The sequence below is a fragment of the Zeus faber genome (genome assembly GCF_960531495.2).
Source record: "Zeus faber genome assembly, chromosome: 18".
NCBI lineage: Eukaryota > Metazoa > Chordata > Actinopteri > Zeiformes > Zeidae > Zeus > Zeus faber.
The window spans coordinates 25,387,196-25,400,762 of NC_137210.1; the positions used below are offsets into that span (position 1 = coordinate 25,387,196).

Here is a 13,567-nt window from a genome sequence, read left to right on the forward strand (position 1 = left end):
TTAAAGTGGTAATCCATCAAATCCTCTGTGCCGGGTGGGGTTTTTCGTTTTTTTTCGACCTCAAGTTCTACCCTCGTCACGCCGATGGATTTGTTGTCGACTTTTGGTCGGTTGAGTCGGCCGGGGCGACGTTCTCGCGGGGCGGCCGCGTCTCTTCCTCCCTCAGACTTTGTGGTGGTTCCACTCGCCCCGCCCCTCTGCCCGGATCTACAAAGCCCCGGCGCCGCCAATTTCATTTCTTTATACAGTCTGCGCTCCTTTGCATCTTTTCCAGGGGAAGGCGGACCCCGCCACCAACACCGGAAACGCCAAATAGAGGAGCACACGCAAAACGCAAATACATTGCACGGTTGTTTGCTTATATATAAAAAAAAAAAAATGTATGCGTGTGTAAATATGGGATTTTTTTCAACCGAATAATGTCACGGATTACCACTTTAATAATGGCTGAAAGCGTCATCCTCGGTGTTTCCCTGGGTGGGTGGGAGTCGCCGGGCGGCTGGGAGGAGGGGAGGCGGGAAGGAGGGGAGAGGGAGGGCCGGTGACAACTTCACACCACCTCCTCCTCCTCCTCCTCCTCCGGATGGAGAGAAGATCAGCAGCAGCGCCACCGCCGTCGCATCAGCGGATCTGCCCCAGCGGGAGGAGGATTTAAATCCACTTCACCGAACTGCACCGGGGAGACTTTTTGGGTCCCTGATCCGATCCCATCCCATCCCATCCGATCCGATCCGATCCGATCCAGCAGGAGTGTTGGGGGCAGCGCTGTTCCTGCGGCTGCTGATGCTCTGCGGACAACCCGCATCCACCAGTCGCCAATCTCAGAGGAGCCCACCCCGGTGCCATCCACCCCTCCCTCCATCCCTCCATCCATGCCTCCATCTGCCCTGCATGGCTGCCGCAGGAGTCTGATTTAGTCCTCCGACCCCCCCCAACCCCCCCCCAACCCTCTAACCCTCCTTTTAATCCTCTTCCTCGGACCTTAAAAGTTGTACCCACCAGCCATGACAGACTCCCGGCAGGAGTCCTACCCGGTCCCGGACCCCGCCGTCGTGGACCCGTCCTCCACGGCGCTGCGCAACGGACGGTGCGCTCCGGACGGACCCGCCGCCGCCAACAACCCGGCGCCCGGGAGGTCCAGCCCCGGAGACCCCTTCACCTCCGGGCATGAGATGAAGATCACGGACGGCGTGGAGGGGGAAGGTATGCACACCGGGAGCCACTGACTGGAGTTTATTTCAAGCACAAAGTTATTTATAGCTCGCTCTCCTGAATAATTTAACAATTTGGTGGGAAAAGCCATGCATCTGTCAACTCTTCAGCTTAATATCCTTGAAACTGACATTATGGCAAAACTGATTGTGTTGATTATGATGAGAAGAGAAGCTGCCTCTGGAAATTCAACTTTTATTCGATTTTTTTATTTATTTTTTCTCCCAAAGTTCATGTAAGACTCAGAAAGAAGAGCTGCGTGTGGGCCCTTGTGTGTGATTGGGGGCCCCAGTGTCTGCCTATCTGTGTGTCTCTCTATCTATCTATCTATCTATCTATCTATCTATCTATCTATCTATCTATCTATCTATCTATCTATCTATCTATCTATCTATCTATCTATCTATCTATCTATCTATCTATCTATCTATCTATCTATCTATCCATCCATCCATCCATCCATCCATTCATCCATCCATCCATCTATATATATATCTATATATCTATCTATCTATCTATATATCTATATATATATCTGTCTGTCTGTCTGACTTGGATTGTTGTAAATGTTGTGTAGGAATGAGAAATGTGATCAATGTGTTCTAATCGGTTTGTGACAAATTAAAAATAATGGTTCTGCATGCCGGAGGTGTGTGTGTGTGTGTGTGTGTGTGTGTGCATGCGCGCGCGTGTGTGTGTGTGTGTGTGTGTGTGTGTGCATGCCTGTGTGTGTGTGTGTGGGGGGGGGGGGTATGTGTGTAGGAGTATGGTGTCAGAGTTCAAGAGTTCAGGTCTCTCGTGGTTTGTGGGAATAAGCTGTCCCTGAACCCGGTGGTTGGGCTGCGGATGCTCCGGTAGCGTTTGCTCCGGTAGCAGAGCGAACACTTTGCGGCCAGGGGAGGCTGCGGTTCCTGGGTAGAGTCTGGACCTTCCTCCGACACCACTCTGGGTGTGGAGGTCCTGCATGGCCGGCAGCTCCAACCTGCTAATGTGCTGTGTTTCACCACCCTCTGTAGAGCCTTGCGGTCTGTGTGTGTGGCTGATACGTATGTGGTTGTGGTTTTGTGTGCGTGTGTGTGTGTGTGTGTGTGTGTGTGTGTGTGTGTGTGTGTGTGTGTGTGTGTGTGTGTGTGTGCGCATGTTTGTATGTGTGCGGTAGGACAGCATGGTGGAATGTTGCCCACTCCACTCACATGATCGCTGCCAGAAAGATCAGCAGAGCAGGCATGAGCCCCACACACAGACACACACACACACACACACACACACACACACACACACACACACACACACACACACACAGACACACACACACACACACACACACCTGCTCGTTCCAAACCAACACTCTCGTTTTCATCAGTCCTACCACCACAGCAGAAGTAAAATGTCCCCAAATGTGCACTGGAGGAATCAATATGATGGGGGGAAAAGATGCAAAATAATTAAAATCTAAATAAGAGAAAAGATGTACATCAATTAACCAATAAATCAATAAATCAATGAAAATAGCTTCAACGAGAGGGAAGCAGAAGACTCCAGGGAGCAGAAGAGCTGATACAGTCTATAAATATGTAGAAAAATGGGAGAAAAATATCCTTCAGTGTCGGTAGCAGGAAGGTGGGGGACAGATTGTATTACAGGCAATGATAACGCAGTAATGGTTTTTTTTGGGATCCTCAGGCCCATTTGACATTTTTCTTTTGTTTGTGTTTATTCATTAATTAATATATTAATGAAATAATTTTTTGTTGGTTTTTTTTCTGCTGTTCTTATAATATCCAACCTTTATTTTCTTTCTTTATTTTTCATGAACTATCTTTATTTTTCTCATTATTCAACCTCATATGTTTGTATTGTGTTTAAAACCGAAAACCTCCATAAACTATAAATAATTGTTGCAAAACTCCCGGCAATGTGCTTCATATTTTCTGCTTATGAAAGACATTGACGTTTAATGGCACTGAGATCCCAGTTGTTCTTTTTAGGGACCAGATCGAATGTCCTTGTCCATAGCAAATTCACCGGGTTCCCATAGAGATCCTCATGAATGCAATTCTTTGTCGAGTTACCTCAACTGACGCGCCTCCAGCGGTAGCTTTGTTTGCATTGACGATTCACACCGTAACACATTATTTGGGCACTCCTCCTCATTTTGCTCTGGGCCATATCCTTGTGCAAGTACTTGTGCTGCGTTCCACTGATGTCAAAACCCGGGAAACCAAAACTGCTTTTCGGAAAACCGCAAAGGAGCGGCTATTTAAGTTGGAAATTTGGGGACGGGTCGCTCAGACCAGAGTTTGCCAAGATAACAGACCTGACGTCATGGCAACATGGAGCCGTTAACGGTAAACAGAGTTGTTTTTCATGAGAAAACACAGCTAACTTCTAATCTACCCTGTCGGTTTTATTGAGTCAGGCAAATTTATGTTTTTGTTTTAGCTTGTATAGTCACAAGCTGCCAAACAACCACAAATTTAGTGAAGGCGTCTATGTTTTCCCGAAAAAAGGCCATGGAACACGTTTAACTCAAAAGTTAGAGCCAACGACTCGGAATTACAGATTTCCCAGTACAATTGAACGCAGCACCGAAGCTCCATTTAGAGCAATTCATGGAGGATCGATGCAAACAGCCCGTCATGTCGATAGAGGAGGTACGATAGAAACATGGCCGTCTTTACCGCTTTGGTCAATTAAATGTCAGACTCACGCATGGACAGACCCACCGCCAACTTGAGCTTAACAGGTTGCCGTAGCATCGAGTTGTGAACAAAATGTTTTCTATTGCTTGTGTTGGTGAACACATGGACGCCCATGTTGTGAATATCTGCACAGGAGCTAAAACTAGGGAGTAGTTGAGATGGAAGTTTAAAATAAAAAGCCAGCCTTTGTTCACCTGTGTGTGCCGCCATGTTGCTGTGGCGTCACAACTGTTATCTCAGGAAGCCCTGGCCCAAGGCAACCAAGAAATTCAGATTTATATGGCACTTTTCTGAGTAGGAGATTGTATATTTCCGAGTTCCTGATTTCATTTAACTAACCCTAACCCTAGATGAATAGCCAGTTAGTTAACCAGTTAGCTCTGTCAGCAAGCCGGTTAGCTCTGGTGGACCGTCCAAAAGGACACAGTTAGCCCAAAAACACACGTAGATTTAGTTATCCTTAAAATGTATTTGGAGAAACACACCGATCAGCCACAATATTAAAACCATCACTTATAACCATTAATATTGTGTAGTGCCCCCTCTTGTCCCCAAAACAGCTCTGACTCCACAAGACCTGTGAAGGTGTCCTGTGGTATCTGGCACCAAGACGTTAGCAGCAGATCCTTTAAGTCCTGGAGGTTGTGAGGTGGGGCCCCCATGGATCGGGCTTGTTGTTCCAGCACATCCCACAGATGATCCATCGGATCGGACCCTAACCGGGCCCATCCACACGATGGAGAAGAAAACGTGATTCATCAGACCGGGCCACCTTCTTCCCGTGTTCCATGGTCCAGTTCTGACGCTCACGTGTCCATTGTAGGTGCTTTCAAGGGTGGACAGGGGCCAGCAGGGACACTGTGACTGGTCTGTGGCTACACAGCCCCATACACAGCAAGCTGTGATGCACTGTGTGTTCTGACCCCTTTCTATCATAGCAGCATTAACTTTTTTTCGGCAATTTGTGCTACAGTAGATCTTCTGTGGGTTCAAACGTAATTAGCCATTTTTGGTTCCATAGATAGATAGATAGATAGATAGATAGATCGATAGATAGATAGATAGTGTATATACTAAAGAGTACCTAGAGTAACTACCTAGGGTCTAGGTAGTTACTCTAGGTACTCTTTAGCTGCGAAGAACATGTGTGACAGATGTGGCATTTTACAAAAACAAATGGCTGCAGACAGCCTTGCAGCGGGCATACATCCAACTAATGAGAGATGGTTTTGATTACAGTAAACATTTGGCTGCATGAACACATACACCTGTAAACACACTGAAGAGGAATCTTTAATCGTCATACAGCACACCACAGCATCAGCAACAAACACACACTTCAGATGGTGGCCGGTGAAATGGCTCCTCTGCATTTAACCATCCTGGTTTGTCCTTCCTCCGGGGGGCAGCCAGGAGCCGTGGGCAGCATACGACGATGCGCCCGGGGACCTGGTTCCGTACATCCATCGCTGGTCAGATGATGATGTGCATGTTTTTGGTGGGGGTCCTTACTGATGTTACATGGAGGGAACCTCATGTGAGCACGTCGAGAACATGCAAACTCCACACAGAAAGGCCCCTCATTGGGAGATAACCCACCGGAGCACGGTGCCAACAGCGCGCCAGGCGGGAATCAAACCCTGGACCGCCTTGCTGTGAAGCAGCAGTGCAATGCACTGTGCCACCGTACCCACTGTGAAGACATTAGTACACATACAAAGAAGTATATGTAATTAACTTGGGTTGTCTCAGTTCACAACTATATTGGTCAAGTTCCGGATGAAGTTGATGAGGTGATGCTGCTTGGCCTTGAACCTTCCTCACCCTCGGACACAATATCACACACCATCCTCATCTATCGATCATATTCTGAAAATAACAACAAACACAACACAAAATGCAAGCACAACTATTAAATTGCACACATATTGCACTGTACATATTCTTCGTTGAAATACATTTCATTATATCTTTTAAATCAGGTTTTTACAAATGCTTACCTATTTGTTTTCCGGCCGGATGTCTGACACCGTTTTCCCGTGGTCAGTCCGTCAATGTGCGGCTTTAGGTCTTGCGCTGTAGCAATCCGTAAAACAGCGTGGAGGTTGTCATCGGCGATGCGTGATCCGTGCGTGGCCTTGTTTGGATCCATTATTGGATGGCGCGGCCATCGCATGGCAGCTGCATCCAAGAGCTCCTCACTGGCAGTGAGGTCTGCCTTCACGCCTCATAAAAAGGGACAGATGCGCCGTATCCGTGTTGTCTGCGCTCCCATCAACAGCTCATGAAAAAGCCAGGTCACCGCGTGGCTCCTCGGGCCGGCAGGGTCGTCAGATTGCCTGCTGGTTCCTTAACCCGGTCTGCGATGGTGTTTCTTGTCAAACTCACATTTTTAAAAGTCTGCACCTGGTCGGGGCACACCTGCTCACATACCTTTGGCGCGCGCCGCTTCAGGGATGCACCATCCGAAAAAACACTTGGAAGCTCGGGTGATTTCTTAGGGCCACAATGAAGCGAGCTTTCACTGCTGCATCATTTGTGGCTGTAGCTTTTTTAAACATATCCTGCTGCGATTGCAGTCTGCCTTTTAATTCTTGGATAATTTGATGTTTTCTCGGAGGCTAAATTTAGCATCTTACTTGGCTTCGTGTTTGGTGTCAAAATGCAGACGTAAATTGTATTCCTTCATCAGCCACACTGCCTCGTAACACAGAAGACGTACCGTTTTTTTCTCCTTGCAGCACAGACATGTTATCGCTTTCCCATCTTTCATTAAATTGCCTTCCCCCTGCATCAATCTTTCTCTTGTTGGACATTTTGGGATTATTTGTAGATCTTTTTCAGCTCCATCACATGTTAGAAAACTCGCTTGAGTTTAACGCCGATATGGAAACACTGCAATCTAGCGGCATGGGCTTATATTTTAACACAACCCTTTCAAGCCTTTCAAGCTCTCACGGGCCCCATAAAATGATGTGGCGGGCCCGGATGTGGCCCGCGGGCCTTGAGTTTGACACATGTGACCTAGACCCAAGACCGGTGTGGCTGCTCAAACCACACCACCCCCACAACATGACAGATAGATAGATAGATAGATAGATAGATAGATAGATAGATAGATAGATAGATAGATAGATAGATAGATAGATAGATAGATAGATAGATAGATAGATAGATAGATAGATAGATAGATAGATAGATAGATAGATAGATAGATAGAGAAAGACTTACTGAGGGAAATTACAGTGTCAAAGCAGCTCACATCAAAACAGGCACTGATAATAATGAGGCAGTAGAATAAGAACAGAAAAAAGAAGAAGCCGTACACAATAAACCTCAATTAAAAATGACCCAAAAAATAAGCGATGTACACGAACCCTAAACACTGAACTGAATGGGTCAATTTGCCATGTGCAATAAACTTAAGGCCGAGGTCGGACCACGTGATTCTGTCCTTATTTTCCCGCTCGCCGACAGGTTTTTTTGGGGATGGCTGAGCAAACACCCGGATCGCAGGGAAAACACAAAGCCCGCTCTTGTGCACGACGATGGCGTGAACTGCGCACGACGTGATCCGAGCGCGCTTTTATTCCTTTTTTTTTTTTCTTTTTTTTTACGGTAATCAAGAATATAATAAATAAATAAATAAATCCCGCCCCGCGCATGGTGTGGCCTCATTTGCGGCGTCGCCTCTCGCGCGTGTTTTCGTGGCCCAACGTCGTTTGATCGATGGACTCGTCTGGGACTCCTCCTGGTGAAAGATCTTGTGATGTGCGACGCCCTGACGCCGATCAGTCATGTAGCGTGAAAACCACAAGGACTTCAAGGCTCCGGGTCACAAGACAGAAAGTTGTGTGGTGCGCGGATCTGACGGCTCTGAAAGTCTTGTGGCGCGTCCACGGCGTGAGAGGTGGACGATAAAAAAAGAGCCAAGAGTAAACCAAAAAAAAAAAAGGAACCAAACACAACACGTTTATGGGGAACAGTATAAATTTGGTAATGTACACTAGTCCTAACAATATACATTGAATGAAAACCTATAAAATGACAAAATAACTCAATAAATAAATACATTTTAAAATTAAATAAACCTACAATCTAAACAGTGTACAAGAAAAATACAAAATATTCAGAGAATCTTTCAAGGCCTCTTACCTTATGAGTCATTCCGTGCGACGGGTGCCATCTGTCCCTTCTATTCTCAGAATGTTCAATTACAAAGAATAAATCTTTCTTTTTTTTGGACATTTCATCGTTTGATACACATGTTGAACCTCCCAGGAAACACATTTTCCCACCTCATGGGACGACTCATATCTATATTTGCGGCACTGTTCAGCGACGCTTTTAAGAAGTGTGACATCACCGCGCTGTGCGGTTGCCATGCGATTCATCCTCTCGTTCATCGTCCGCAAATATAAATCCGCATATTGACACACTTGGGTTGTATGGATGCATGTCAACACACAAACAAACACACACACACACGCACACACACACGCACATGCACGCACGCACACACACAAACACAGGCGCACGTGGCATGTGCTTGCGACACGGGATTTCTTTCCGTAAACAACACTTAGGCAGGGAGAGAAATTGGCCTATTTTCCGACGGAATTCCATAATTTCCATAAATCAGACGCGTTGAGAAGTTGGAAAAGTGCATCCGCATAATTATGGATGGCCAGCATTTGAAAAAGTTGGCCAACAGCCTGATATCAAAGAAAAGCGAAACCGGAGTCAGCACAGCGAGCGCTGTTTCCACAATGAGCTCGGCTGGCAACCTCAAAGCCTCCGCCGCAGATTCTGGAGCTGGTAAAGTGCTGCTCGGGCCGAAAATAGATAAAAGTGACCATGCTGGAATTCCGCATATTTGTAAGTGTAAATTCAGACGTCTCGGACCAATAGAATGCAGCTCGGCTGAAAGGAAAAGCTTGTTGATGGTAGCGCATAGCAATGTGTCACCGCCAACTGAATCCGCCCGATTGGGATGTTCTGCCCCCACGTTTCTGATATTTTACAATGCACTTTGGGCCACATTCACATGTGGAAATGAATCGGATACGCATCAAATATCGGCTGGTACGACGTCCGTCGAAACGCAAAGATCGGAATTTTATGGTGGCTGGGATTCGGACGTCGTCAATGCGACGAATCACGAAACTTCAACGACACTTCATTTGCGGTGGTTCAAAAGTGCCAACCACACCATCCCGCCGATGTTGACCCACACATCCACATTAATATGTTACACAGTTTATCCTCTAAAGATAGATGTTTACAGAGATGTGTTTCCTACCGTCTGGTGCAAACACCAGCATCACGTGTGAGGCACGTGGAAAGTTACGTGGAAACAGGTAGCAAAACAAGGGCATGAAAACCTACAATGTAAACGCATGTTGAGTCATTTTCTGCTGGTACTAACAAAGATGCCAAGAGAAGCTCTTATTCATATTATTCATATTATCATTCATATTATTATTATAATTATAATAACAATAACAATAATAATAATAATAATTATTATTATTATTATTATTATTATTATTATTATTATTATTATTATTTTATTATTGGCTTGCCTGGTGGTATTTCGATATTTCAATGTATGATGTTTGCCCTCTATCTAAGCGGCTCTGGTTTTTCGAATAAAATCACATTATAATGGGTTTCAAATCGTAAAGTCAACTGTTGGACAAACACTTTTGGCCTTTTCTGTTCAATGTAATTGTGAAGCATAGAGAGACACACTTGAATTTTAAAGTCTTGTCTTGTCCTGTCCTGTCTTACAAAAAATTCAATTTGCTGTGTAATTGATAAATGAAGATGCACAATTTACGTTAAGAAAATAAAAAAGAATATACAGAACATAATTTATACAATTTTTTTGGTGTAAGTGGATCCAATGACTTCACAGATCCAAAGATGAATGATCCACTGTATGAAGGAGCGATGGATGAACCCCAATCTGCGCCTCTCTCTTTTACGCTTCAACGGGTGTGGTGTGACGGTGTGTCTCTCCCCGCAGGCCTCCTGGAGAGCAGCCTGCGCCTCAAGCCCCACGAAGCCCAGAGCTACCGGAAGAAGACGCTCTGGGTCTCCTGGGTCTCCATCGTGGTCACGCTCATCCTGTCCGTGGCGGCTTTCAGTGAGTACGGCCCGAACAGGGATGTTCCTCCGTTGAAAAGAATTCCTCACCTTTCAGCGCCGCTCGCGGACGATTCGGTCGCGTCGAACAAATCTCTGAAACAGAGTCGCCTCGCCAACTGAAAATGCTCACTGATGATTGGATTCAGGTCCCAGGACGTTCATATTGAATGTGACTGATTTAGTCTCTGAAACCCCCTCTTGAGGGGTAGTTTTGACAGAATTAAACGATTCCGGTGGGAATTCCGTTCACAACTCAGGGGGTCCTAAAACCGAGTCTCCCGACTTGGACGGCTCTTTTTACCGAGAGACTATATAAAGAACCAAATCTTTAAAAAAAATAAAATAAATACAAAAAGAAAGAAAAGGGGTGGAATCCTTCCGCGGCTGCGAAGACTACCAAAGCAGCCTTGCGATTTTTAATCTTGCAGCACGGGAGCCGCTTCCCATTATTTTTTCAATTTTCTTTTTTTAGAATAAGCGGAAATTTGAAAGATGTTGACGGCGCCGCCCGGCGAGCTCTCGCCGAACACAGCGGTGGAGAAACACGGCCGTACGGAGCGTTAATTGATCTGTTTCCCCAACTTCATGAGGTGAAGCGGCGCCGAGCTCCACGAGGCTTGTATAAATAGATGAAACGCTCCACTTTCTTTATCCTGGATGACGCCGTTTTGGCGGAAGTGGAAGGACGACAAAACAACCTGTCCCACTTTCAATCCGGGAAAGTGTTTTGCGATTGGCTGTTTTGGGGCAGGGCACCAATCCTGACGCGCTCAGTTTTTTTCGGGGAAAGCAGACGTTGAGACGGTGGGTATTTGACATTCTACTCTCTGGATTGAAGATGGTTGTTTATATCATATATTTCTCAGTTAGTGATATAATGCGGTGGGATTGGAAGAGCCTCGTTTGTGTGGCGACCTGCGGCTCTCATCAGGTGCTTGTGTGGAGCACTGCCCCGGTGCTGCCACCACACACGTTTTATTCCAGTTACGACTTCCACATATTTATGCATTCTTATCAGTGGTAGGTGAAGGCTGATCCACAACTTCCACAAAGGAAGATCTTGTGCACGTTCACTTGGTGATAAATGAAAGAAAAAACAATATTCCACTCAACAGTCAAAGGCTCTTGAATAATGTGTAAATAGTCCCCTTTGTGCTGAAGTGCTTGAAAAAGTAATTGAAAAAACTTGATCATTGAAAACATCTGTTTATCTATCTGTCTGTCTATCTATCTATCTATCAATCTACCTATCTATCTATCTATCTATCTATCTATCTATCAATCTGTCTGTTTGTCTGTCTGTCTGTCTGTCTATTTATCTCTCTGTCTATCTATCTGTCTGTCTGTCTATTTATCTGTCTGTCTATCTATCTATCTATCTATCTATCTATCTATCTATCTATCTATCTATCTATCTATCTATCTATCTATCTGTCTGTCTGTCTGTCTGTCTGTCTGTCTGTGTCTGTCCGTCTGCCATAGTTACGTATTTCTGTTTCTCTCCTTTCCATTCTAGCTGTCTGTCTCTCCGTCTTCTCCTCCTCATTTCCCCGTCATGTCCAGTATCTTATTTACTGTTCTATCTACAGGTTTCCACTGTATTTGAATTTCGACGGCCTTTCAGCGACCTCGGCTCTCTCGTTTTCCGCCTGTCTCTCTCCTGTGATTTCTTTTTTAATTCCCCGATTCTCCAACTTCTCCTTCTAAATCGTCTCTTCCTCTCCCTCCCTCTTGACGTCCTGCTCTCTTATGAGCCTGCGACGCCTCTGCCCTTCCACTGACCTTCACAGCTTTTGGGAAGTGGGCCTGTCGAGGGACTTCCTCGCCGGCACCGTTTCTCCCCTCACCCTTGTGGTCCTCAAGGAACGCCCCTTTTTCTAGGGGAGCCGCGGGTGGTATGTTCCAAGAGGGGTTTGTAAACCACCAACCACATTTATAAAATAGGTAGCATAGGGCCAAAAAAAAAAGAGGTCAAAATGACTTAAAGAGAGTTTGACGTAAAGACGACTAGACACAGCAAACGGACCTAACCAAATGACACGGGAGGGAGCGTATTTAAATACTATCAATCACTTGCCTCAAATAATTAAAATATCATGTGTTTACATGAATGCAAAATAAATCCAAAAAACATTCTTCTGTTAAAAAAAGAAAAGGGATTACTGTTGAAGCGAGTAAAAATGAAACAATATTTTTCACATCCCGTATTTTTGGCTTTTCTACCTGTAAAAAAGTTATATATTTTAAACCATCTATTCCACATATTTGTTCCACATATATTGTTAGTTCATAAAAAAATGAAAATGTTTATTTATTCCTCTATTTACTTCCCCGACGTTTGACTCGAGCTCTTTGGCGCCGCTGTCGCACGGCGGATTCTGTGACAAGTCGGCGACAGGAGCAGAAATGGAAACAAAGCGCTGGTGTCATAGTTATAAGTCACGAGCCTTTAAAAAAAAAAAAAACGTTCAGCCGGGGTCTTCATTGTCATTCCGCTGAGCTCAGCACAGGTTGGCATTTGACACCGATTGTTTGTTTCCTTGTTGGTGGAGCTGAATTTAAACGCGGACTGAGACACTCACTGAGAATCTAGAAATAGTCCTTCAATATTTTATCAGTGGCAATGTCAGAATTACTTTGCATTGCATATTTTTTTCTTATTTTAATTCTTCCTAATAATAATAATAATAATAATAATTATAATAATAATAATAATAATATAATTATTGTAATATTATAAATAATAACAACAACAACAACAACAACAACAACAACAATAATAATAATAATAATAATAATTATTATTATTATTATTTGAATGCCTTTCATACACAACATACTGCTCAAAGTGTTTCGCATTAATAGAAGGCAATCAAATAGTAATAATATAAAAGCAAACAGGCATAATGCATTCAATTTAAAAAGTAATTTAAAGGGAATTAAAGGTAATTATTATACTTGATTTCAGTTTCGGTTATAATTTTAGACCACGATCATTCCTCAGCGAATGATTTCATTTAATAGTAATAAAAGTAACATTATTATAACATTAGATAATAATAACATTCCAGAATTTCCCTCCCATGGGATTAATAAACAGGATCTTACCTTATGAACACACTTTGATGACTTTGAGTTTTATTATTGCTTATTTAATAAAAACAAGTGCAAACAGTGCAAAACCCTTCATGAACGAGGGCTAAGCAAACAACAAATATCTTGGGGGGGATTTCTGCATCTCTGCACGGTGCCACACATTTGACAGAGTGTGTTTGTGTTGAAAGCTGCTCCACATCCAGACTGGGCGATGACTCCGCCCAAACCAGGATGCTTCTTTAGGCACACAGGACGGAGGCTGCCAGCAGGCATCTGGTGGTTTTGGGGGAGACGCTGGTGAACTTGAGAGGGAATTAAGAGGAGGAGGAGGAGGAGGAGACGGACGGAAGGGAAGAGGAAAGGATGAGTGGGAGGGGGAGGAAGGGAGGAAGGGGGGAAGGGAC

The 13,567-nt window shown here is 44.6% G+C and overlaps 1 protein-coding gene across 1 annotated transcript in view; it reads left to right on the top strand.

The window, feature by feature from the left end:
• Nucleotides 1-1,004: 1,004 nt before the first annotated feature.
• LOC307244093 (transmembrane protein 163a-like) overlaps nt 1,005-13,567 on the top strand; it is a gene marked incomplete at both ends in the record, with an annotated part of 65,202 nt that continues 52,639 nt past the window's right edge. Inside the window, 2 exons of the mRNA XM_080019120.1 lie at nt 1,005-1,203; nt 9,946-10,065. Of these exons, the coding sequence (XP_079875246.1) occupies nt 1,005-1,203; nt 9,946-10,065 (319 nt within the window). The remainder of the gene's footprint in view (nt 1,204-9,945; nt 10,066-13,567) is intronic.